Source organism: Ursus americanus, chromosome 26, assembly GCF_024610735.1.
Source record: "Ursus americanus isolate L20-20 chromosome 26, mUrsAme1.1.p, whole genome shotgun sequence".
NCBI classification, from domain to species: domain Eukaryota; kingdom Metazoa; phylum Chordata; class Mammalia; order Carnivora; family Ursidae; genus Ursus; species Ursus americanus.
This window is the reverse complement of record NC_142152.1, coordinates 15848565-15873508: the sequence shown is the minus strand read 5'-3', so window position 1 is coordinate 15873508 and position 24944 is coordinate 15848565. Positions and strand designations below refer to the sequence as shown.

General features: G+C 52.2%; 1 protein-coding gene and 1 long non-coding RNA gene across 5 annotated transcripts in view; one reads left to right on the top strand and one right to left on the bottom strand.

Moving 5' to 3' along the window:
* Window positions 1-24944, bottom strand: part of SMOC1 (SPARC related modular calcium binding 1) — a 152964-nt gene that overhangs the window by 10353 nt on the left and 117667 nt on the right. For all 4 annotated transcript variants that reach the window (XM_087856065.1, XM_087856066.1, XM_087856067.1 and 1 more), the window contains exons 8-10: window positions 9254-9446; window positions 8601-8683; window positions 6757-6862 (exon numbers count right to left, since the gene is read on the bottom strand). In XM_087856065.1, coding sequence (XP_087712191.1) covers window positions 6757-6862; window positions 8601-8683; window positions 9254-9446 — 382 coding nt within the window. The remainder of the gene's footprint in view (window positions 1-6756; window positions 6863-8600; window positions 8684-9253; window positions 9447-24944) is intronic.
* On the top strand, window positions 17185-19770 carry LOC148107693 (uncharacterized). Its single transcript, XR_015721805.1, has 2 exons — window positions 17185-17505; window positions 19259-19770. It is a non-coding gene; the product is annotated as an uncharacterized LOC148107693 (long non-coding RNA).

The window sequence follows — 24944 nt, the reverse complement described above, 5'->3', positions numbered from 1 at the left end:
TTCTCTAACAAGATGTCCATGGCACAGGAGGGAAGGTGGCCAGCTCCCTCTCGGGCACCCTGCCTGCCTGTGTTACCCAAAATGTGAGAGAGGCCCCTGGGGCGTGGAGGAGCGCCAGGAAGGGCCCCAAGGGAGGCGCCCCAGCTACTCCCACTGAGTGCTCTCCCCCTGGGCCCCTCCCACCAGGGGCCATGGGAGCCCCATGGCGGCAAAGGCAGCTCTTTCTTTAACCTTTAGGCTCAGCATAGCGTCATGTCTACCTAGAGGCTAGAATAATAAAGCTTCAGTCGCCGAGCGGGGAAGGGATGAGGTCATCCCGCCCAGCCGCCCTGCCAGGAGACGCCCGCTGCCTCCGACACGTGTTGCTGGGGCTCCCGCCTGTCCGGCTCTCAGGGACTCCTCCGAGGGAGCCCCCCCACCTTCCTTTGGGCTGGTCCGCGCAAGAAGCAGCTCTTCCCCCCACTTTACTACCTCTGGGAGTTTCCCCCCACGCAGAGTAACCATCATTTGGCTCCTGCTCCCTCTTTCTTCCTTTTCTTCTGACTCTCCCTCCCTGCCCGTCTCCCTTGTCCCCCTGGTCTGCCCTCCTCACTCCCCCAGGGTCTTACAGCCATGACCCCTGGCCTGACCTGGCCCCGGAAGCTCCAAAGATACTCACTTCCCCAGGAGAAGTCCTCCGAGGCCCCTCCAGGCAGTGCGTCTGGCTCCCTCGACCTTGCCACATCCTCAGCCTGCCCCATGGACCCCAGGGTCCCCCCCTTCTTTCTTCCTCCCCAGCTAGCGTAGGGCTCCCTGCTTCTGAACTCCTTTGACTTCCAGAAACCCACATCCCACCCCCACTCCTGATCACAGAGCCCGGCTCGACATGTGACCCTGGCAGCGCTAGGGTCCTACTCTGGAACCCATCGCTTCCCCCTGTCCAAGCTCCAAGTGCATTTAAAGCAAGAATTTCTTAGCTTTGAGGGATCATGGACCCTTCTGAGAACCTACACAAAGCTATAGTCTTCCTTGGAAAATGCATACGCACAGAGCACTCTGCTGACTTTTGAGGCTGAGTGGACTCCCTAAACCTCATCCAAGCTCATGGACTCAGAAGAAGAACCCTTGATCTAGAGGGAAGGAAACTCCAGCCATGGCCCCAGAAGAATGTTTAACCATAAGCCTCCTGGAAGGAGATGGGACAAGACAATGGCTGGTAGTTGGGGGGGGGGGGTTGGAGATAGTTTCCAACAAATATTTCCAACAAAATGTAATAGAAAACTACTGAAGGCATTTAGCCTAAAACTTTGAAAATGAGGTTTCTGGGTTTACAACAGCCATAAGTCCATACCACGCTTCATACAAGATCAAGTTAAGACTGAGATGTGTAGTCAAACCGGCAGTGGGCATGCACGTGTGAAAGAGCCAAGGGAGGCCTCAGTTAGCTGGGGAGAAGCTGAGATTTTCCCAGGGGAGTGCTGGATGGGTAGGGCAAAAGGGCCTCCCCCAGAGTTTCCAGAAACCTCTCAAACAGTCTTATTGGAGTCCCTTCCATCACAGTTAGACTCCCCCAAACTTATCCCTGACCTCAGAGCCATACCCCACTGACCCCTCCAGCTCTTGCAGCCTTCTAGAAGTATCCTCTAAAAACACTGGCAGCTTGCACTCCTAGCTCTAGGCTTACTTACACTGGCACCAAACCTCCACCCTTCCTCTCACATATGTACGCACAACCCCTGCTGGAGACCAGGGCTGCTGGAATTCAAACTGCTCGTCGGGCGAGGGCTGGGGAGCCTACATCAGAGGGCGAGATGGTTCCTTAAATCACTTCATATCACTGGTCCGTGCCACGGGCCTCCCTACAGGTGAGATTCCACGCTTCTGAAAGGGCTCACTGGGTGTGCAGAGCTACCCAGGCTTCCTTGGATATGGTATGGAAGTCACACCCAAAGGGTACCAAATTCCAGATTTTAGAAAAACAAATCCAAAGACTGGTGTCAGCTCTGTCTCTGGGCAGTTTGGATGGCTGTCCTGTTGACTCCTGCCTCCAGGGGTGAGGAAACCCACTCGAGCTAGGTCTCTCCCCAGACCGGCCCCACCGAGCTGTCTCCCGGATGGAGAAGTGACAGGTGCTCCCCTTCTCCTGCAACACTTTGCTTCTGCAACTTTACCCTGCCAGGCCTTGGCTGCAACGCGCGGCTGGAGAGCCAGCCCCATTCGCCACAAGAAAACTTGCTTTGGCCAAGATCTTGGGCCTTGTTCTGCTGTCCCAAGCAGTTTTAAAGAAGGTGAGGCAGGACAGCCTGGAAGCACTAGCCAAGCCAAGCAGACCAACTGAGCCCCATCTGGAGAGGGGTCCGGGCCCTGCCAGCTGTGCGGGTGGGTGGGGCTGGGAAATGCTAAGTCAGCCACATTCCAGCCTCTTCCTTGCAAGGCCATCAACAAGTAACCGCGCTGGCAGGAAGGAAGGAGCCACAGTATCAGATGGTTTCTCCTTGGGGGACCACATGAGGGGTCAGAAGGCTCACATAAGCCTATCCCACCTCCCCTCAAAGCTGACTTTCTCTAGGGTGAGATGGAGAAAGGAGAGGGTTTCCCTGCTCGAGAAGACCCTGCCAGCTGGGATCTCAGAACTCTTCCTTTGGGTCTGATAAATGCTAATGGGTGCCATGGGAGGGCTGATCTAAGGGGGAGCTCTCCTCCTGGAGCCCTGGTGGGAAGGACATGAGGATATTCCAATCATCCCCCAATCCTTCATTCAGAACTGCCATCCTCCAATGATACTTCCCAGCTGCCCCTCCCATGCGCTAACCACAGATGGATCCATGGACACCCCATTCTACTTTGCCTATTCTTAGATTTGGGCAGTACCGCTTCCCTGAACACCCCCCAAATCAGGCTGGAAGCCCAGAAAAGGAGGCAGATATCTCCCCTCCCTGCCATGTCCTATAACTAACAGGTCTTCAAATCTGATTAATTTTGCTGCTAAAGCTTCAGCAAACCATCCCGCCCCCCATAGCTGTAGTGCGGCCACTCCTCACCTGTCCCTCTGATGATGGCTGTGACCTTCCCCACCCCATCTTGCTCCCTTCCCACCCACCTTTCCTAGAGCCTTCAGGATGATTCTTCAAAAATGCTCAACTAATCACCGGCATCGTGCTGCCCCTGGCATGAACCACAAGGTCTGGCATGATCTGGTCTCTGCCCAAATCTACGGCCTCACCTGCCTGCCTCCCAGATTTAAGCCATACTTCTTACGACTCTTTGCACAGGCCCTACCTCACGGCCCCTAGGGCCCCTCTGCCCCAGTCCATCTAGGTTGGGGCATTTCCCCCTCACACATGAAGATGTGGCTCAAATGTCATCTCTAGGAAGCCTTTCCTCCCATGCCCTCCCGCCCCTGAGTCCTTGAGGCAGTTTCCTGGCCTCTATTACCACACTGACTTCTTAGTGCAATCATGGATTATACACCCCTTCTCTCAACCAGACCGAAGCTCCTCCAGGCCAGAGACTGTGCCTTTGTCCCCATGTGCCTCCAGAACCCCACACAGAGCTTATAGCAGGGAGGACAGCACAATGTAAGAGTTCATACAAAGCCCAAATCTCCAGGCCCGACAGGTGGTAGGTTGGGGAGAAGACATGACTTCTTTTTCCCCTCTTCCCACTGGCCCCAGTGGATGTCCAGCCTTAATTACCAGACCCTGAGAGGAAGGAGGAGGGATCAGATATGCCTTCCTTGACTTCAGCCTGCTATGCCTACAGTCCCCATGCTGCCTGAATTCAGGGCCAAGGCCAAAACCCAGGCAGCCTGGATTCCCAAATTCTCTTCCACAGCCCTACTCCAGACGTGCTGCCCAACCTTCAGCAGCCCTGTGCCTTTGCTCTTTCGTCACAGAAGAATGCCTGGCCATCCACATGGTACCCCAAGGCTCTTGGGCCCCTGCAGCTGTAGGGCCCTGGTGACAAAGGAGCACCATGGTGAATTTGATGGCCAGGGTTGGCCTCACAGTGAGTCTTGCAGCAGATGGTGAACCTGTGATGAGTAGGGTAAAGAGGCCTTACCGAGGCAGGCCTCTCTGTATCGCACAGGGACCCCCCTGTCTATCCACCCATCCTTCTAGCTGCTTGTTCGTTCAACACATACTTATTGATTGAGTATCTGCTATGTGCCAAGGACTATTCCGAGTTCTGGGAATATAGCAGGGAAGAAGGCAGACAACGTTCTTTCTCTACAGAACTTAAATTTTCATTCAGGCGGGGTGAGGCAGACAATAAATAAACAAACCAGCAAAACCTCAGCTAGTGTAAGTGCTTGGCTGAGAAATGAAGAAGAGGTGTGGTGACAGAGGGTGACTGGCGGCCCCCTTAGATTGGGTGGTTGCTAAGACGATGACATTTAAATGGACAATTGGGGCTGGTCACAGGAAGATGGGGCCTGATAATTCCGGCTGAAGCAGCCGCTGGCATGGAGGTCTGGGTGGGGGGACAGGAACCGGAGGCTTCAGGTTCGAGGTCTGTTTGAGGAACTGAGAAGGACCATTAGCTGGAGCACAATGCCGGGAGGAAGGGCACGGCCAGTGAGACCCTCCCGCAGGACGGTTCAGGTCAGACCTAGAGCTTACCCGAAATATAATGAGAGACCTTGGAGGGCTTGAAGCCCTGCAAAACTGGTAAGCCAGGCAGCGGCTTCCCGTACAAGTGCTTTGCTCTCCTTCTTCTCGCACCGCCCCCCCCGCCCCCCGCCCCTCTTCCTGGATTTCTAAGCTATTTCTTGGTTCCTCTTGCCTGTCTTTTGATTACGAGCAGCCTCTAAGTAACACTGTTACCAGTGCGGTTCGAACTTTTCATTCCCATCAAAACCAAACACGGTTTGGCATAATAGGAGCTTAAAATGAAAAACATGTTTAGGAAAGAATATTTTTTTAATCTTCCCAGACCTGGAATTTTGAAGCCCATGCCCCCTCCTGGGTACTTTTTCCACTCTCTTCTAATAAACACAACTATCTCATCCTCATTTTTGCATGAAACAACAGGTATTCCAAGCATACATAACAAAGGCATGGAATACTGAATAAGCTTTCACCATCCCCCCCCCCTTCTTCTCCGAGGTGTGGACACGGTCCTCTCTCCTGCAGAGGCCCAGGGCTGAGGTCGGAGCGCCTTCCGCTGCCTCCAAGCAGCTCCCGCCGGCCAGCCCGTCAGCCCCATCTCCATCTTCTCAGACATAGCGCTGTGCTCCTCCTGGGAGGCCTGATCCCATCCACGGGGTGTGCAAAGCCAGAAACCAGCCCGAGAGCGCACAGGCCCGTGGGGCGGCCGAAAGTCAGCGCACCGGACCCCGAGAGTGGCACCCAGGAGGAGGCAAGCTGGGCACTCACTTGGAAGGGACCTAACTCGGGGTTTCCAGACAGCCGCCCTCATCGGCCTCAGGACGCCGCACCACTGACAGCCCTGCCCCCTACGCTGGATGCTCGCCCTGTGGTTGTGCCGCTCGCCAGCCAGGCAGCCACGCCGGGCCCTTTACAGGCCTGGGAGCCTGGACCTGTCACCGTGCCTTGCTGACGGCAGCTCTGGCTCCGGGCAGATGTGTTGGGACTAGGGCCCCCTCCTTGGGAGCCTCGGAGCCCAGAGGCAGGCTGCCCAACCCTGTGGAGCCTGGGTACTTCCTCCACTGCTGTAGGAGCCCGAACCCCCTACACACACACACACACACACACACACACACACACTCACACACACACACACACACCCTGTTGTGCCTCCCCTCTGGCTTCCCCTCTGTCCCTTCTGTCTCATCTGTTGCCACTCTCCTCTCCTCGTCACCCCGTCGTCCTCCCCAGCCCAGCCATCCTGGACTATGGATGTACCCTTCCTTGGAGCCACAGTATTCTTTCCCTTTTCCTGGGATGACTCTCCCTCTTTCACTCGCTAAATCCTACCCGTCCTTCAAAATTCAGCCCAGCTGTCACCTCCTCCAGGAAGCCTATCTGATTCCTCCAGACTGAGTTGGCAAATCTTCTCTGTTCTTCCACCTCATTTCTAGCACTTCACACGAGATTTGCAAGTATCTGCCCACAGCCTAGGGTGCCCGCTAAGTGGCAGACTTTGAAGACACGAATAGGCCTCCCCTCCCTGCATTCCCAGTCCTTAGACCAGTGCTTGGCGTGCTGTGTCTGTTTACCAGGTGCCGAATGCATAGACGGGTGGGTGGCTGGATGGATGGATGGAAGGATTCGTGCTCCAACCACTGACCTAATGGGCCTGGCTCGTGAGTGCTGGGATGCTGGTCACGGTGCGGGCGTGCATTTCAGCCTCATGTCAGGACTGCCTCAGGCTGCATATCAGCTCCTGAACTAAGCCGGATTTGGATATGGCAATGTCCAATCCCACTGCCGGAGCCCTTGGGATTTTCAGGAAGCCAAAAAGGCACATGATTCCTCCCTTCCCAGAAGAGAAGAAAATCACCAAGTACTCCTGTCCTCCCTCTCTGCTCCCATTACATACCCCTCCTCCTTCCTGCGACCAAGGACTCTCACCCCCGTGCATCCACTCCTGAGACTAAGGTCTGGAAGTCTCCAGACACCCTGAATTTGCCTGTAATCAGGTAACTAAAAGCAATCCCCAAAGAGCAGGGAGAGAGGATGAGAAATTTTGGGCAGAAGGTGGGACCGGCCCTTGTTCTGCCTAACCCCTCCCTGCTCTCCCGGCCTCCTGAAGCTTCTGAAAAGTCAGGGACCCACATCCCCCACTGGGCCTGAGTCCTGCTCACATTCTCACCTCCCACCTCCAGTAGGCGCTGCTGAGTTAATGGCCTGCACCATGTCAGTGGTGAGGGCATCGAGGAGGCTGGTGATAAATTCCATCTTCTTCCCTTCTGGACAGCCTGAAAGACAGAGTGAGAGTTAAAGGCAGCTGTCAGGTAAGTCATCAAGTAAACAGCTTCTTCAGCTGCCACCATTTCCCAAACCTCTCCAAGTCATTCCTGTCCAGCCAAATCCACTCTGAGAACTGTTTATTGTTCAGATGAGTCTCATAAATCCCCGCAGTTCCTCTACCCACAACCCACAAGGGACCGTCACAACAAAGAGAAAATAATGCTTTCACTTTCCTTCCATTGCACGAATTTTTGCCGAGTATCAACTGAGGCACTGTGTCAAACGTTAGAGATCCGGTACACAGGGTCCCTCTCCTCCCAAGTTCGTAGTCTACTGGGAACTCTGGGAGAGTCTGACCTGATGGTCATGCTGCAGTGAGACGAACACTGCTCTCCCGGGAGCAGGTGCTGAGGGGGCACAAGGGACAGAGCCCACCCCCAGCAGTCAGTGTTGACTCAAGTCGCCCTACCCGTTTCTCTCTCCCAGAACCGTCTTCTTTCTTCACTTCTCTTCTCATGCAGCTTAGATGATGGTGATAAAACCTCCCTCCCTTTGTTTCTCGTTTGCTCCATTGCACTGTTCCAGCAAAACCCCAAGTCTCTCCCCCATGCACTAGTACTGCTGGTGTGAACAGCCGGGGGGGGGGGGTGTCCCTGTAAATTCGTGACTACCAGCCCCAACTGCACCTTTGACCCCCGTTACCACAACCCTCCTCTCTGCGGCAAAACTCTTCCCTCCACAAACGCTGCAGGTCTGTGGTGAAAAGTCACCTTCTCCGAGAAGCCGGGGGCCCTGAAGCAGATTCTCCCTGCCCTTCTCATGGCTGCCTGCTCTTTCCCTTCACGGTACCTGTCACGGCTCTGTATACCGGCTTGGATTCATTTATTTGTACATTCTCCGTTTCCTCGGCTCTGGGGACCCCATGTAATTCTGATCACTTGATCAGCGCCCGGCACATCGCAGAAGCTCAGCTCACGGTTGTTGAGGGGATGACCGGAGGGAGGTCCCCTGGCCTCTACGACTCCAATCTCGGGACAGGGTGGTTTTTACAACCGGACTTTCAGGAAGGAGCCTCTGCTTTCAGCGCTCAGGGTGGAGCCCTGATGGGGAGCAGGAAGGTGGCCCAGCTCCCCTCAGCACTGATCCCAGCTTGTCCTTGCTAAAGACTACCGTGTTCCAAGCCACCAATATTTAGTACCCTTGTTGTCACTCTCTGGCAGAGCCGACTATAAGTAAGAGAAACCCATCACAGCGGCCAGTTGGGGGGCCCCCTGCCCGCGTGTCTTGCGTCACATCCCAGTAAGAGTCCTGTGCCACCGGGATGCTGGTGAATGCATCGCTCAGGACTGGCCACGGATGCTGCCCATGCCCCCTCAGGACAGCCCCCCCCTGAAAGCTATCCTCTCAGCCCCGGAACACGGTTCCAATCAGCCCAGGCCGGACAAAGGATTGCAGGATTGCAAGGACACGATTTTAACCTGTTGACTACATTTTGAAGATAAAAGCTAAGAGCAAGGAGGAGAAACGATATGCTCAAGGGCAGCACAGGAGTAATTAGGGACAAATCCCAGCCTAGACTCAGCTCCCAGGGCTCCTGTGAGGCCCCGCCCGCCCACCCCTACCCCCCATCCTGCAGAAGGGGAAGCAGAGCCCAGCCGAGCAGAGGACCGAGTTGTTTCCACACGACGGGATGTGGAAGAACAGGAAGAGATGAGAGCATCACCAAGGGGCAGCCTTGTCTCCCACCTGGCAGCTCTCTGTCCTTGAAGGGGTCGTCCACCTCCACACTCTTGGCCCTGGCGTCGCTCTCACAACTGGGCATCACGTAGCTGGGAAGAGAGACACGGGGGTGGTGAGGAGGGGCCGGGAACTGAGCCCACTGGAGCCACTGCTCGCAGCAACCACCTGTTGCCAAGAAGCCTCAAACTCCTGGGACGGGCAGCAAGATATCTCCTGTACTGTCCAGCAACTGCCCGGCGATCCTGGTAGCAATGTTCCCACTAAGACATGTTCGGGCACGTCACTGTCATCACTCCAAGAGCGATCTCACCTTCTGTCTGCACGCAGGACCTCTGGGATCCAGAGAACCTATGGACTCGGGTAGGGCCTTAACCTCTCTGCCAGTGAAGTGAGGTTCCGAGGGGCCACCTACTTTTCCAAGGTCACCCAGCTAGGAAGGGACAGAACTGTGACCGGAACCCAGGATCCAGGTCTTTTCTACCAGAGCCTTATCTGCCCCTGAGCAGAAATGTTCTCCTAGTGCCTTGACTCCCACAGGGCCAAGCAAGCAGGGAAATGTGAGGCTAGCCTAACAGGAAGCTGCCGCTCCTGCCCCAGGGTCCATCTCAGGGACTGCACAGGCTCGGGGAAGGGGGGAGAGGACGGCTGGGAGGGCTTACCGCGTGGAGGTCCCGGGCAGCGGGCGCCCCGTATCCACCAGCACACACCAGCAGTAGCCAGTGGACTGGTGGCATTGCACAGGCTTGTAGAGCCCCCCGGGGGCACACTCCGGGATGACAATGCCCTCCCGGGGATTCTGCCTGGCCTCTTCCAGGGCACTCTGCCTCTCCTGGTCACACGAATGGACTTTCTCTGCAAGAGAAGAGGCAGCCTGGGGTGACTCTCACTCTCGTGGCTTACCATTGCTGCTTTCTGAGCAAGGATCCGGCCCAGTCCCAAGCAACGGCTGGCTGGTGAATCACCACGGAGGGCTGTGGCTCTCACACCGGCCCACGGTGGGGGTGGGGGGCTGCTGGCCCAGAAGCTCCCTGCAGCCTCTGGGCAGCCAGGGTTCATTAGCATTCACACCAGTACAAGCAGCCGGGGGCTGCAGAGCCGCTCCTTATCTGAAGGGCAGTTTGCCCTGGGGGTGGAATTTCCTGGCTGTTTGCAGAGTGTTCCTGCTGGTGCACGGTCTCCAGGCTCTGGGAGAGGTGGAGATGCAGGAGCCTGACCCCTGAGAGCTGACAGGCTGACGCAGGAAGGCCTGTGTGTGCGGACACTCTCCCAAGCCCAGACACGGCACGACAGAGCCACGGCTGCCAGCCTCGGGGGAGCAATGCCCAGCGCCCAAGAGGAGCAGAAACGGAGCCGAACCCCACTCCTTCCCAGGCTCCGACGGGGCTGGGCAAAGTAGGCTTGACAGGCCTGAGCCACTGACACAACGCTGCTCTATCCAGTGGGAGAGAGAGATGCCCACAGGAAAGTGTCTGCGCTCAGCAGCGGCGGGCAACACGTGAACACGTCTGAACAGCCAAACCTGGTTTCCCCGAGCCAGGCCCAGGCTGTGTGCAGTGCCCTGTGCCAGGCCTGGCCAACTCGGGGGCCTCAGCCCCACAAGGCCCCTGACCTGAAAATTCCACCCAACGGTCTACCTGCCTGATTTCCCTTTCCTGTTTGGTGGCTGTTGCTGTGTTTTCGTTTGTCTTTTTGTTATTAAAAATAAACAGCATTGGGTTTCTTTTCTTGGTATAAAGAAAATTCCGAAAAACCGATAATCCTGCCGAAGTTAAACACTGCCTTCCCCAGACCTTTCCTTTTGCACACCCAACATGAAAATACACATGCACATATGTACTGGGTGGGATTGGTGGGTTTTTTTTTAACAGTTTTTTTCTTAAAGATTTTATTTATTTACTCGACAGAGAGAGACAGCCAGCGAGAGAGGGAACATAGCGGGGGGAGTGGGAGAGGAAGAAGCAGGCTCCCAGCAGGGAGCCCGATGCGGGGCTCGATCCCAGGACCCTGGGACCACGCCCTGAGCCGAAGGCAGACGCTCAATGACTGGGCCACCCAGGCGCCCCGGTTTTGTGGGTTTTTTACAATAAAAGGGACCACATCATAAACCTGCACTATTACGTTCTTTGGTCTATTTCTTTACTTTATTATATCTTTATTTCTTTCACGAACATGATTACACAACTTTCCTCTTGAAGATGACAGGAATAGTCTTGGGCATCCCAGGAAATTTTAACAATGTGTTATAAAAATACCATTCTTTGAGCCGGCACGTCGGTATCAGCAACCTGCACACTCATGCTACTCACTGACTAGCACAAACGGTCAAAATAACAGCAACTCAGCTCTAAAGGAGCCAAACCTCTGAAACGACAGCCCCAGCAATGACCCACCAATGGGAAGTACAGATGCCCCAGCCAAGCAGGTGTGCACAGCGCGGCGACGCAGCCTGACGCTCTTAGGGAGAAGCCACGCGACAGGGCCAAGACTCCTGGTCTCACTCCCAGGAAAGACGTTGAAAAGCAACAGCCCAGTGATTCTCCTTGCCGGGGAGGGGACTGTTTCCTTAGGGGCATAAAAATATCTCAGGGTGAGGAGGCAGGTACGCGGAACACATCCACTATGAAAATATAACTTTGAATTTGGAAAATGAAAAAAAAAACTGTTTTTATCATGTAAATACAGCAAAACTAAACAATCTCCTTGGCTAGAGGAACAGGAGTTTACAACAGTTGGCAGACTTGACTAGGGATTCTGAACCCGATTAGAACAACCACCGGCAGAGCCTCTAGAGGCGGCTTGAGTAAGAGACAGACACTGAGGGGCTTATCATAGACATGAAGCCGGCTTGAAGACCCAGAATCTTGACGTGGGCCCCTGGCTGGGACGGAGCTACGGCCCCTTCCAGGGATGACGCAAGAGTTTTTCAATAGCTCCCCCAATCCCAATTTGGTTACCTTATTTCCCGACCTCATATTTCATGCCCTGAGAAAGGCGACAGAGGAGCGAAACCAAAGGAAAACAGCTTTTTACTGGCACCCCGTTCGTGGAAGCACCTCTGACAGAGGCTTTGAATTAAGATCCTCCAGGCCAACATTCTAAAGCCATAAATCAGCCTGAAAGCCAGAGGCACAGAGAGTGGGGGGAGCTTCCCCAGGGGCAGGGGGAACGATAACCTGACTTCACACCGTTGGGGATCCCGAAACTGCAGAAATGTGGAGGGCAGCCATCTAAGAGAAGGCGGCAACCCGTGGTTTGGGGGCTGTGGACAGACTTCTGGAAGTCCTTGAAGGCTGCTCGGAACTGTGTGCAGCCAGGTTCCACAGAGACGGCACGGAGCTCGATGGAGAGTAAAAACCACACGAGTGATAAAGCTCGCTCATTTGGAAAAATGGGGGCTGGTGTGGAATTAGAGAGAAGGCTAAGTGTAGGGTTATGGCTTGTTTGCATGTTTCCTTATTACTTTAGGACAGGCCCTCAAAGTTCCAGAAGCCCCTCTAAGAAAGAGATAGAAGTTTATAATAGTATCACGAACCATTTGTGAATAATTCCCAGAGAATTTACCTTCCAACAGAGAGAGGATCTCCCTTAAGACCATCTTTATACTAGTAATAGTCAAAGCAAATATTCACTGAGTATGTGCCAGACAAAGGGCTCTGCTTGCTGAATCTCTCTGTCTCTCTGGCGGGGACACTGTTACTAGGCCCATTTTGTAGACAAAGACGCTGAGCTTTGGAAGGGTTCGTGAGTTTTCCCAAGTGCACTTAGCCAGAGAGAAGAGAGCTGAGACCCCAGTTAAGGGCTTCTGACAGTCGAGCCTGTCTGGCAAACTTTGAGACACAGGTTACTGCTTCGAATCGTTTGCTCTGGGAGAAAAACACATTTATTTTTAGCGTGAAGCTCTTCCTGGTCGGTCACTGTGCAGACTCCCCAAATGTGCCACACTCAAAACCAAGTGTGTAAACGCACGTACTTGCCCACGAACACAGCATAGCTTCTTCTGAACCAACGATTTTTCTCAGCCTAAACACACCACCACAATACATCTCATACCCGAGTATTTTTGCCTCTTTGCTTTGGAACTGAAAACTTAAAGCCCAGTTTGTCACTCACCTGTCATTAGAGAACACACAATGAATATGAATAGCTCACATCGATTGAAGTGCTTACCGTGGGCCAAGCTTGGTACCAGGCACTTGACTTGTATTAACTCACTTCAAGCTCATCCCACGCCTCGAGATAGATGCTATTATTACCCTCACTGAGCAGAGAAGGACCCAGGAACACAGGCTGGCTGCATGGTTTCCTCAAGGTCATACAACTAGGGAGTAGCAGAGTGGGGGTTCCAGCCCCGGGAGTCTGCTCCGGGCTAGGCTCCCCACCCCTCTTCCATACTATCTCTCACTGCCAGATGCTAGTCTGATTTTTATTCTAATCCTAATTCTTCTTTTCCTTGGTGTGGCAAATAGTTAGAAAGCAGCTCCAGTGAATTGCATTCCCCGTATCCATGCCCTTGTGCATATCCCTCCACCGACTTGCTTTGACCACTGCAAAGGGCAGACAGGGGTTACAGTGTGTCACTTCCGGGCCTAGACCTTTAGAGGCCTTGCAGCCTCACCTTTCACCTTCTTAGAAGCTGCCCTGAGAGCAGCACAGAAGGAAGCCAGGCCAGCCTACTGGAAGATGCAAGGCACACAGAAGAAAACAGCAGTCGCTCAGTCCACAGCCAGCACCAACTGCCGGAGGTGCGACCTTGGGCATCTTGGCCACTCCTGCCCCATGGGCCCTCCAGCTGGACGAGCCAGGAGTGAGTTCAGACGGAACCAGGCAAGGAAACGCCCAGCCAATCCACAGAAAAATGAGAAAGGATGAATTATTTTTGTTGTCAGCCGTTAAGTTTTGGGGTGGTTTGTTACATAGCAATAGAATGTGAAACACCTCAACTTGCTCAACTCCGTATTTACCAATTTACCGCTTGTGGAAGGACTTTGGTAACCCTCTCACACCCTTCAATCAATGGATCAATAATAGATCAATCAATTGATTATTCCTTCAGTCCTTCTCCAGAAGTCCTGCAAATACAAATCAGAATGTCCCAAGGGGCATAAACTCATTCCGTATCTGAGGACCCAGAAGCCAGCCCCATCCTTAGGGCCGCTGTCACCCTCTGCCCTTCTGGGTTCACCTCCCAAATGAAACCTTAAAATTCACAACTATCCATTCTCCAGGTACCAAGAAGTCACCGTGCACTAACATAAGACAAGGGGTCTACTTCAAGGGTCTCTTCCTGACCCTTGGTTCGGAGAGGGAGCTGCCCAGAAGGAGACGCTCACTGCTTTAGAACACTCAGTCTCTGCTTCAGAAACTTCAGAGCAGGATGACAACATCAGAAGGTCTGGCCTGATGTCCATGAGAAGGGCCAGGTCCATCTGCAACACCTGACAGGCCTAAGCCGCAGCAGAGAGGGGAGCAGTCAGGGCTGTCCAGGGGGTGTGCGGATACATGACCACACATTCTCACACACTCACGTGCCCCACCCCCACACCCCAATGCCAGGATGGTACGAAAGAGAGGCGGGAGCCAGGTCACTCCTCACCTGGCAATGGGGGCTTTGAATTTCACTGACAAACCTCTGGCTGCCTGAGAGAAGAAATACAACAGAATAGTGTCCTGCGGAAGAAATGAGGACACAGGCCAGCCCCTGCCACCAGAAAACACAGCCCTCTCTGCCGTCACTTCCTCTAACACCAGAGCAAAGCAGGCCTGAAACGGGGCGGGAACAGTGGTGAGGGGGTCAGGGGAGGGAAAGACGCGGCTGAACCAGACAAACCTAAACCCTGTCTGCGGGCCCAGGGCATGGGTTCTCATGTGTCCGGCCAAGACAGGATAAGCATGGAGAACAGCTCTGTCTGCTATGGCGAGCCCCTGCCTCCATGCCTCTCCATTCCTCGTGGTAATTAGGAGCAAAGGAGAGCGTGGTCAACCTAAATCCTCGGCTAATCCCCAGTCCTGATTTTAGCCCAGAGTTTATCCTTTTGTCCTGGGAACTTTTTCTCCTTTACCATTTTTTTCTCTTTTTTTCTTCTTTACTTTTTTCTTTTTTAAACAAAAATGGCCAACAAACATAAACATTAGAAGATTCGAGTTTCAGGTCCTTGGGCTGGTCTTTCTTTCTGGTTGCTGCCTTCCAAAAGGAGAGCTGCTAGAAGACGGAATGGAGAGAAAACCTGAGACACTGACTGACTCGAGTCAGCAGGTATCTGTGGGCCAGTCACACTGTGAACTCTGCGGAGAAAGAGCAGGGGAGCCTCATGATGATGGAGGCAGTGGAGGGGGGAAGGCAGCAGTCAGAGCAGGTCAGTAGCAATCAGGGTTCTCCAGAGTGACAGAACCAATAAAAGACTACCTCTACATCTATACCCAGACCCCTAGATCTGTCTATATCTAGATCTCAATCTCTCTATTCATATATATATATTCACATATATAAAAATGAATATGAATATATATTCCTGGAGAATATTGCATATATATATCAATAGAGAGAGAAAGAGGTATTTATTTTAAGGAATTGGCTCACATGATCACGGGGCCGGCAAGTGTGAAATTTGCTGGGCAGGCTGGCAGGCTAGAAATTCAAGTAGGAGTAATGGTGCAATCTTGAGTCCAAAATCAATAAGTCAGGCCAGCAGGCTGGGAACTCAGGCAGGATTTCTATGTTACAGCCTGGAGGCAGAATTCCTCCTTCAGGAAATCTCGGTTTTTGCTTTGAAGGCCTTCAACTGATTTGGACCCATGTTATGGAGGGTCATCTGCTTTACTTAAAGTCAACTGATTGCAAATGTTAATCTCATGTAAAAAAATACCTTTGCAGCAATATCTAGACTAGTGTAGAAACTAGTTGACTGGTGTAGAAACTAGGCACCGTAGCCTAGCCAAGTTCACACACGAAATGAACCATCACAAGGTCCGGATGAAAAATGAGAGCAAGAAAAAAACCCCAGTCTTACAGAAAATCATACACAGAAGAACCAAGAGACGTCATGGGCCATAGAAACGTGCACTGGGAAGGTTCCTTGATGAATGATGCAACATTCCTGGAGAAAGAACTAGAAGCTCTCCTCCCATTGGAGGTACAGTTAGTAACTAGGGGCAGCTGCTCAGGCCATCCTGACTGAGAGTTGCTTCTATGACAGAAAAGGAAGCGGGAAGCTGATAGAATGGAGGACAGTGGGCTGAGAGAGGAGGGTGCCCCTGGAGTCTCAGACATGACACGGGATCCTGAGTGACCCACGAGATTAGGGCTCACAGGATGCAGAGGCGGCCAGGGGCCTTGGTGGACACAATTTCTCAGACAATCTGCTACTGGGCATGGGCTGGCACCATGTCAGCCTCTGGAGAGGTCACAAAAGTTCTGTAAGACACCATAAGAAGAAAGAACTAGCCCTGAGATAACCTAGCCTCACTTCAGGCCTTCCTCTGTCCCTGGAGCTTTCCCTGAGGGCCCCAACCTACAGCGAAGTCTCCCTCTACTGAGTTTAGGACTGAGGATCTGCTCCCCTCGAGGAGCCCTCACCCTTGGGACTGTGCCTTGTCTGGACAGTAGGTTCCCAAGAACGAGGACTCTACGGCACCCTTCTTCTTCCTCCCCAGCTCCCACGCCTGGCCCCTGGCTCCTTATTCATAGCAGAACCATGGAGTCTCTATTTAAAGGATACAGAAAGAGTATTTAGTCCAAGAACCCCTCTATTGCTTGAATCCCTGCTATGTGCCATCTCCAGCCGCAGAATTCTGTTCTAGCCTGACATTTCAGACACGGGGCCACCCACCGCTGAGTAAATGCCCAACCGTGGGGCTGAGACCACAGCGGGCTGAGAAAAGAATATCTATCCCCTTGACTCATCCTGGAAAATGCTACACTCCACCCTCAGACTATCAAGCACTGGATTTTCTTAGGGGAAAAAAATCAGTAAAAGGTGACCCGCCTGGAAAGCGAGAGAAGCTTATTTATGTTTCGCTGCAAAAGGAATCGTCCACCAGGCCAAGAACATTAAGGAAAACACTAGCGTTGTGTCGCCCACAATTAGCCTGAAACCCCTTCCAATACCACACGCCCACCTAGCCTCTTATCAAAAATGAATACAATGCTGAAAGATACCCAAAATAACAACCCATGTGTTTAAAAACAACCTTTCCGAAATCACAACTTGAAATTCCAGCGGCAGAAGAACTCCCGCGGCCCGGGGCCTCCGGGTCCCCTGAATCAGCTTGTGAGGGTGGCAGTCGTCTATACCCGCCGCGGGCTCGGAACGGAGACTCTGGCCGCGGAGGGGACCGCAGACACAAGAGGAGGGACAGGTAGGACCAGGCCCGAAGGCAGGGACTTTCCTGGTTTTGAAGGGCCAGAGAGGTGGTCTCCAGGGGAGGCCGTGCTGCTGGAGCCCACGATGTTCAGCAGTGATTTATGAAACGTCGCCGAGCAGGCCCTTTGTTTACTTAGCCACACAGGGTTTTAGCACCTATGGTTTCAAGCCAACTATGTGAAGAGGTTATTTTTCTTACTTGTGGACTTTGCACTTTTTCACAGGAGGGGCCAAGTGGCCCCCGGAGGACCATTTTTCCAAGCACCATGTGCTGGCCTGGCTCTGCCCTGCCACCATGGGCCCTCCGTCACACCCAGCGCGGAGCTGCCCCTCGGCCATCGCCGATTCCCGAGCCGGAGTCATCTAGGGACTGCGAGAGCCCCCGAGAGACGAGGGGAATGCACAGAACCGTTGCTCAGAGCTCCCTTCAGATCTGAGGACAGACAACAGGCCTAGAAAAGGAAAGGCCCAGAAGAGAGGCCCTGCCGGGTCGGAGAAGAAACAGCCTCACGGACAAACAGAATGGAGTCAACCCCTGAAACCGTGCTCAGGTGCGTAGCAGGCAGAGGTGGGGGTGGGGAGAACAGAAACAGAATATGCACCAATTTACAACAGTCACCTCTTCCACGGGGATGGGCTCTCCCAGCTCTTTAATCGAAAGGCCCTCTCCCCCAGTGGGTGGGCAGCTAAATGAAGTGAAAATTATACCATCACCCAGTCTTAACCTACAGAGGGACTAGACCACTGGAGGAGGCTGGCCTCTGGAGGAGGTTACCCCTTCTGATGCACTAACTGGCCAAGAGACGCTCTCACCCCTGGCCCAGAATAGGTGAGGACGGCAGCAAGGCTCAGTGGGACGGCTGTTCCCAAATGCCAGAGGGAACTCGGGGCAGTCAGAGGCGCAGGAGTGGGGGTGGCGTGCGGACACCTGGGCTTTGTTGGCAAGGCTGAAAGCAAGAGTAAGGGCCTAGCACTCCCACTCTGGCACACTCCACCTCGGGGCCTGGCACAGGGAAGGCTCTGTGGCTGTTCCATGGAAGTCAACAACAGCTGGAGTAGAGGCCATACAGCATGGTGGCCAAGAGCATGGGCTTTGGGGTCAGACGGATCAGCCTCTACCATGCGTTAGCTCTGTGACCTTGGCAGTTTCCTTCAGCTCCTTAAGTCCCAGGCTCCTTACCTGTAAAAGCAGGGTAATGATAGCACACACCCCATAGCGTCCCTGGAGGATTAAAATGAAGAACTAGCGGTGAAGCATTCAACCTGGCCCCAGAGTCAGTTGATAAATGGTCTAAGGTCTTAGTGGGTCTAAGGTAGCAGTGTCCTCAGCAACTGTGGCATGAACCTGGGCTTCCTGACCCATCCCCGCGGATAGCTAGTCTCCTCGGTTGGACTGCAGGGATGACTCAAGGGTGGGTAGCGGGCTCAGTCTGCTCCCAGTGCAGGCGATACAGAGGCACGGTGCCTGTAGGCAAACTGAACAAATAATAATGTGACTAAGAATCAGGCTGGTGATGGGTAGTAAGGAGGGCACGTATTGCATGGTGCACTGGGTGTTATATGCAACTAATGAATCATCGAACTTTACATCAAAAAAAAAAAAAAAAAAAAGAATCAGTCTACTTTCTATGATCACCGTGCCGGCAACTCAAAACAAGATCGGTGATAGAACATTTCTCTGCACTGGAGTGGACGTCACCTCTGCCCCCTTCCTTTGGCACACCGGGGTTCAACAGCCAGCTCCTTCCTTAGACATTCCTTGCATTTCTTCCCCTTCGCACCAGGTAGAGGCCTTGGCACATAGCAGTTGTTGATGGGCCTGGGACCCTAGACAAGGCCCTTGACTAGCCTGGGCTCTTTTCTATCATTGAAAACGAAGTGTTGGTACTAGATGATAGGCTCTCGAGGCCTACATCCTTACAATTATGCAGCATCGGGCGTGCTCCCCCACAACTCAGGGCCCTGATCCAAACTCCGCCTCTCCCATTCCAAACTCCACCTTTCACGTCCCGGAACCCAAGCACCAGGAAGGGGTTAAGTGAGGGGCAAGGCGGTTGGTTTCAGGTTCTCCTCTGTGCCTCTCGACCCCTTGGAGTCTCGCTGAGGCTCAGAGGCCCCATCTTCAGAACAAAAGTCACCATGCCCGTCCCACATCCCCGATGCTGGCTGAGGGCACCTACTCACAGGGGTGTTTGCAGTCGGCTCTGTAAATAGCGCGTGCTGCTGGGACAAAATGTCGTGGGTGAGGACGTGGAAGGGAAAATTACAAACCAACCAGCCTATCTAAATAATTTCTCTCTGCAGAACCTAAAATGACCAGGCACGGTTCGCCATTGTTGGAAGCACTGACCTCTGCCTTCCCACACAGAAGAAACTGAGGAGTGGAGGAAAACAAGATATAAATTCTACAGAAGATATTTCTTCGAGGATGGATCGTCCCAATATAGCATATAGGCGCTTTTTTTTTAACTTTTCCCCCAAAGCATCACTGACTCACATCCCCTCAAATTCTAGAAAAGGCTCCATCTCTCCTGCCTCATGCCATGAAGTGAGCTCATGTGACCCCTCCACCAAAAAGAACGTGAAATGCTTCCCCGTGGTTTTGCAATGACCAGTACTGAGAAGTGGCAAGCTGTCTTCTTTCTAGTTTTGCCCAGTAACTTCATTGACCTTGTCTGACAAGCTCTGTCCTTTAAGGACCAGAGCTAGCAAATAAAAATTCAGGCAAGAAGGAAGGAGGGAGAACATACCGGGGCGGGGGTTGGGGGGATGGAAAAGATAGTTTTTAATTTGTCAAATAAAGTATCATAACTTCATTCTTCACCTCCGAAAACACTTCTGTGTGAGTGTGTTTATAAGATATATACCCTGCATTCTTACAAAGCCATTTTACAAATAAACACAGAATGAGAATCCTCAGAGCAGAGACCATAGTTGACTTCTAACAAACTGCAAGGAGCCAATTCCAGTACCTTAGCAGGACCTTCAGTTTCAGGTTTTAGTAGCAGAGGCCAAAAGAAAATGCCAAGACACATAGTTTTGCTATCAACACCAAAAAGCGTACAAACTCACCTACTGAAAAAAAGCCTTTGCTGTTCAAGCAAGGCCCAGGGGCTGATCATACTCTCACCTCACCTCGCCCCACCACTACTCCCCGATGTCCGAAGCAGATGCGGTCCGGTGAAGGAGCAAGACAATTGGGAAAGTTAATTTTATTTTATTTTATTTTATTTATTTATTTTTAAAGATTTTATTTATTCAACAGACATAGAGACAGCCAGCGAGAGAGGGAACACAAGCAGGGGGAGTGGGAGAGGAAGAAGCAGGCTCATAGCAGAGGAGCCTGATGTGGGGCTCGATCCCATAACGCGGGGATCACGCCCTGAGCCGAAGGCAGACGCTCAACCGCTGTGCCACCCAGGCGCCCCGGGAAAGTTAATTTTAAAACAAAGAGAAAATGGACTGTGGGGCTGGGCTCTCTGGGACCTCCAAATGCGTGTATGGCTCATCTCTGCAAAGGGAAAACTTGAGAAAGGCCTTTGTTGCTACAGAGAAAGCCATAGGGATGACCACCCTTCCCTGTCCCCAGCTCCATTCTCCTAGCCATGACTGACCAAGACACCTGCAGAAGATAGATGCGCAGGCGTCCAGAAGGCCAGTTATAGAAATAAACATCAAGGGTTTGTTTTTATACAGATATTTTAAATGCTCGCAAGCCCAGACCCGTCCTCGGCTGCTAACGTTAGCGGATTACTCATTCTTCCTTCCAATCACGTCATGTGCGAGGTTCCAGGTGGCTGTGGGGTATTTGCTTACAACGGCTACCGCTGGTTTCCCTGAGAGCTGTTTATTTTTCCAGGCCTCAGGTCATTACATCACCCCGCGGTTTCTGGGCAGGCCAAGAGTGCTGGTTTGGGGGCTGGGGGATCCGGCCAGGAGGTGCCGTTGCCTCAGTGACCCCACATCCCAGTCATAGCAGCTGTCCGGGCAGAAGCTTCCCTGGTGAGGAAGGAGCAGTCTGAATGCAGCCAAGGGCCCCGAGAGGAGCAGGGCTCTGACGCCAGCAGGTGGGAGCAGGGGTGCTGCAAACGGCTTACCGGCCACACGGATGCTGAGTTAGGCAAACGCTCCCACGTGCGAGGAGATGGGGCTGTTTCCATGGCAAAACTTACAAGAAATGCATTTCCACTTTGTATCCCTGCTGACAGCTCTGTCTCGGGGAAACGGAGTTCCCACAAGCTGCCGCATTCACTGATGCCCGGAAGGAAGCTCTGCCTGGCAAAGAGGCAAGGGAGGAAAAGCAAGTCCTTTTGGATTTCACCCCAGGTTCTAGGGCCAGGTTCTAGGGCCTTCTCAAACTCCCAGATCAGATCATGAAAGAAGTTAACGAGGAAAGGTGGAAGGAAAGGAAAGAAAGAGACAGGAAAGGAAGACGAGAAGTCCAAGGACCCCACCAATGGCTCCAAGAGGTAGCCAGCCACGCGGGGGCAGAGGGCAAGGGCCTACGTGCCTTGACAGTGTCACTGTGCTGTTCCAAGAGAGGAGTTAAGGCCCACACGACCATATTTCCTGAGAGTATTTTCCCAGACAAGAAAGCACAGAATTCTGTCGTACAGGAAAAAAGAGAGAGAGAGAGAGACTTTTATAAATCACAGCTGTAGGAGAGTGTCTGCACATAGTAAAATTAGAAGCAGTGGGACATGGAACACGGGACAGAGAATGAGACAAAGCCTAGTTTTCGCCATTTCTTTAATCTCTTTGCTGTCTTCTATAAAATGTAGATGATTAAAAAGATTTTTAAACTCTAGCTATATTAAGAAATGCCTTGGTAGCCAGCCTCTGATCCCAAAAACTCAGCAAGAGTTCATATTTGGTCCTAAAAGCAGAACAGAGTCTCTGGCCAACACTCGTATGTGAGAGGATGGCTGCTGTCAAGTTCTAGGGTGTCGGCTGGCCAGGTACACCCGTCTTCCTGAATGCAAGAGAGCTCCTGGTGCAACAGAGACCAGAATCAGAGACAGGAGTCCAAAGGGGCAAACCCACCAACGCCGAGGCTGCCAAGTCCTCAAAAGGCAACACTGACCATGGGGAACCTAAGACAAAGCCTTCAAAACAAGGATCAACACCTCCAGGAGGAGAGAAGGAGACAGGATAAGTCTGCGGGCATATGTGTCATGTTATTGCAAAGCTTCGGCTGCCCAGTGGAACCCTTCCAACATCAACAGTCCCCAGGCCAGAAAACAAACCTGGCGTCACAGGGTCTGAGTGTGAAAGAAGGATGTTTGGGGTGTAGAAGGAACTGGGATGGCTCTCTTGCCTCTAAGAGAGTGGGAAGAGCTCTCGCCTAGACTGGCTTCTGAGTCCCCCTTCACCCTCCCCACGGGTGGGGGCTGAAGTTCACCTCACCCAGGATCTCCTGGTAAACTCTAACGGGAAACTGCCTCGGGGGCTTGACCCAGAGGCTCCAGTCCGTACCAGAGCCAACTGCCTAGACATGAGTTATCACTAAAGTGCTATCTGACTTCTCATCAAACGAAATGAGAGAACGTGAAGAGTGCTTGGCACAAGATATAAAGATATTCCATCAAGAGTAGCCATTATTTTTTAAATCATTCATGATATAGCTACTCTGCGTTAGGCATTTCATATACATTGTTGAATCCTCAGAAAAGCCCTGCAAGGCACTAAGAACTTTGTTTCACAGATAATGAACTTTCTCAAGGTCACTTAGCCTCTCACGGGAAGCTGGCACTGGAAGCCAGGTCTATTGGATTGTCTGATACCAAAGCCCATGCTGATGCCATTATGAGGTTCACCACTTCCATATACAGATGATTCCTTACTCCTGCCCACAAAAGCCAGACCGCAGGAAGCTTCCCCGGCATCCCATTTGTGAGAACATACACCAGAACAGAATGTTGAAGCTTGGCCAAGATTCATGTTAGATGGAGCAGGGCCACGTGAGCTGCCCAGAGTTCCTGAGCTGATGATGCAGGCTTCCCTGGGCATGTCGGGAAATATCTCAGGAGGCATGGCCCTTACTTCTGCTTGGTGTATGAGAGGGGCCAGAAACCAGGAGAAACACACCCCCATGCACACATTCCCATCCAAATGCTTCAATTTCAGTCCCAGCAAACTGCCTTCGGTAAGGGGTCAGATAGTAAACATCTTAGGTTTTGCAGGCCGGACAGCCTCTGTCACAACTATTCAACTCTACTATTGCAGCTCCAAACCAGCCATAGACGATATGTAAATAAATGGGTGTGACTGTATTTCAATAAAACTTTATTTGTATGAACAGGCAGATGGCCATTTGCCAATCCCTGCCTAAATGCCTTTGTGACATCATGTCTTTTACATGTAATTCCATCAGAAGGATCAGCAGGTACTCAGTATTACCACTAGATCATGATGGAGAAAGTCCTCAGTTTATTAGAAAATGCCTAAGTATCGATCTCTGATAATTATTGCTGGTCTCAGTTTCTCCCAAGGAAGCTTTAGCTCTTCCTCAACTATCCTGTTCTATACACTAACCTTCCAGACATAACGGGCCAACCAGGAAAAAAATGAAGGTGGCTGGGTCACGCCAACAAAAGGCAGGCAGTTGTATCTGCCTGGAAACCATTTCTCAATAAGATCCGATACACCCAGTTGGCAACTACACAGGGCGAGTAGGAATGGAAAGCCGGGGGCACCTGGGTGGCACAGCGGTTAAGCGTCTGCCTTCGGCTCAGGGCGTGATTCCAGCGTTCTGGGATCGAGCCCTGCATCGGGCTCCTCCGCTATGAGCCTGCTTCTTCCTCTCCCACTCCCCCTGCTTGTGTTCCCTCTCTCGCTGGCTGTCTCTATCTCTGTCGAATAAATAAATAAAATCTTAAAAAAAAAAAAAAAAGGAATGGAAAGCCGAAGAACCTGAGTGGGAGCTTCACATCACCACTTCACTTCACTCTGAGAAAACAGCCCAAGAACACAAGCACTCTATTGGCAAAGATAAATTGTTTTTCCCCAGCCCCATGCCTTACGGGCTCCGACCCAGGACAAGCTACTTACTCTCTTTCAGCCTCCATCTCTCCATCTGTCAGATAGAGGTGATAACAATACTTATCTCATCGGTTGCGGTGAAGCTTCAATGAGATAACACATGTCAAGTTGTGCAGAACCCAACAGGATGATTCCAATTTTGATGATGATGATGATGATGGAAGGTCTTTTCTCCTCTGTCCTCCCCCAGCGTAATGAAACAGAGTGAGCTAGATTCTATAATAAATATACTAGGCAACAAAGCCCTTGCCTTCACAGAGTTTAGAGCCTCGGTGGAGAAATTAACCACTGGTAGGTGACAAAGAAGTAATTTCTAGAAGCAACTGCTAAATGTCAAGTGAGTGTTCCAGGCAAACAGTGCTGTAGAATTTCAGAGGGCACTGACCCTCATATCTGCCCCCTGGTCACACAGCGAGAATACAGCCTCACCCTGGGGCTTTGCAGACCTGCTGGGGGGTGAGGGGGTGCGGGAAATGGGGGGACCACTGGCAGATGTCACTTCCAGGTACCCCAGCCACCAAAACCATGTCTCTTTGACTTACCATATTTGCCTAACAGCAAGAGGGGAGGTGGAAGAAGGTTCTACAAAGAAGTTTTTGCTCACAATGACAATTACAAATTCCTTCCTGCTTGAAGAATTCTCACTGTAAGCGGTATCGTTAGCATTCCCATTTTTCCTACCACAATGATGATAACGATAAACAATGTACTTTCAGCTCATCTTGCATTTACTGTTTATCACTTAGCCAGGCACTGGGTAAGTACCAGATAGACAGCAACTCAGCCAACCTTTACCCACAGTCCTTCGAGGGAAAGATCATGATCCCAGATATGAACTGAGTGTCTGCGGGGATTATTTCACTTGCTTGGGTCACTCGCTAAGTGTCGGAGCCAAAAAGTGAACACGGGTTTTGCCAATTCCAACACCCGTGCTTTAACCATGGCACTG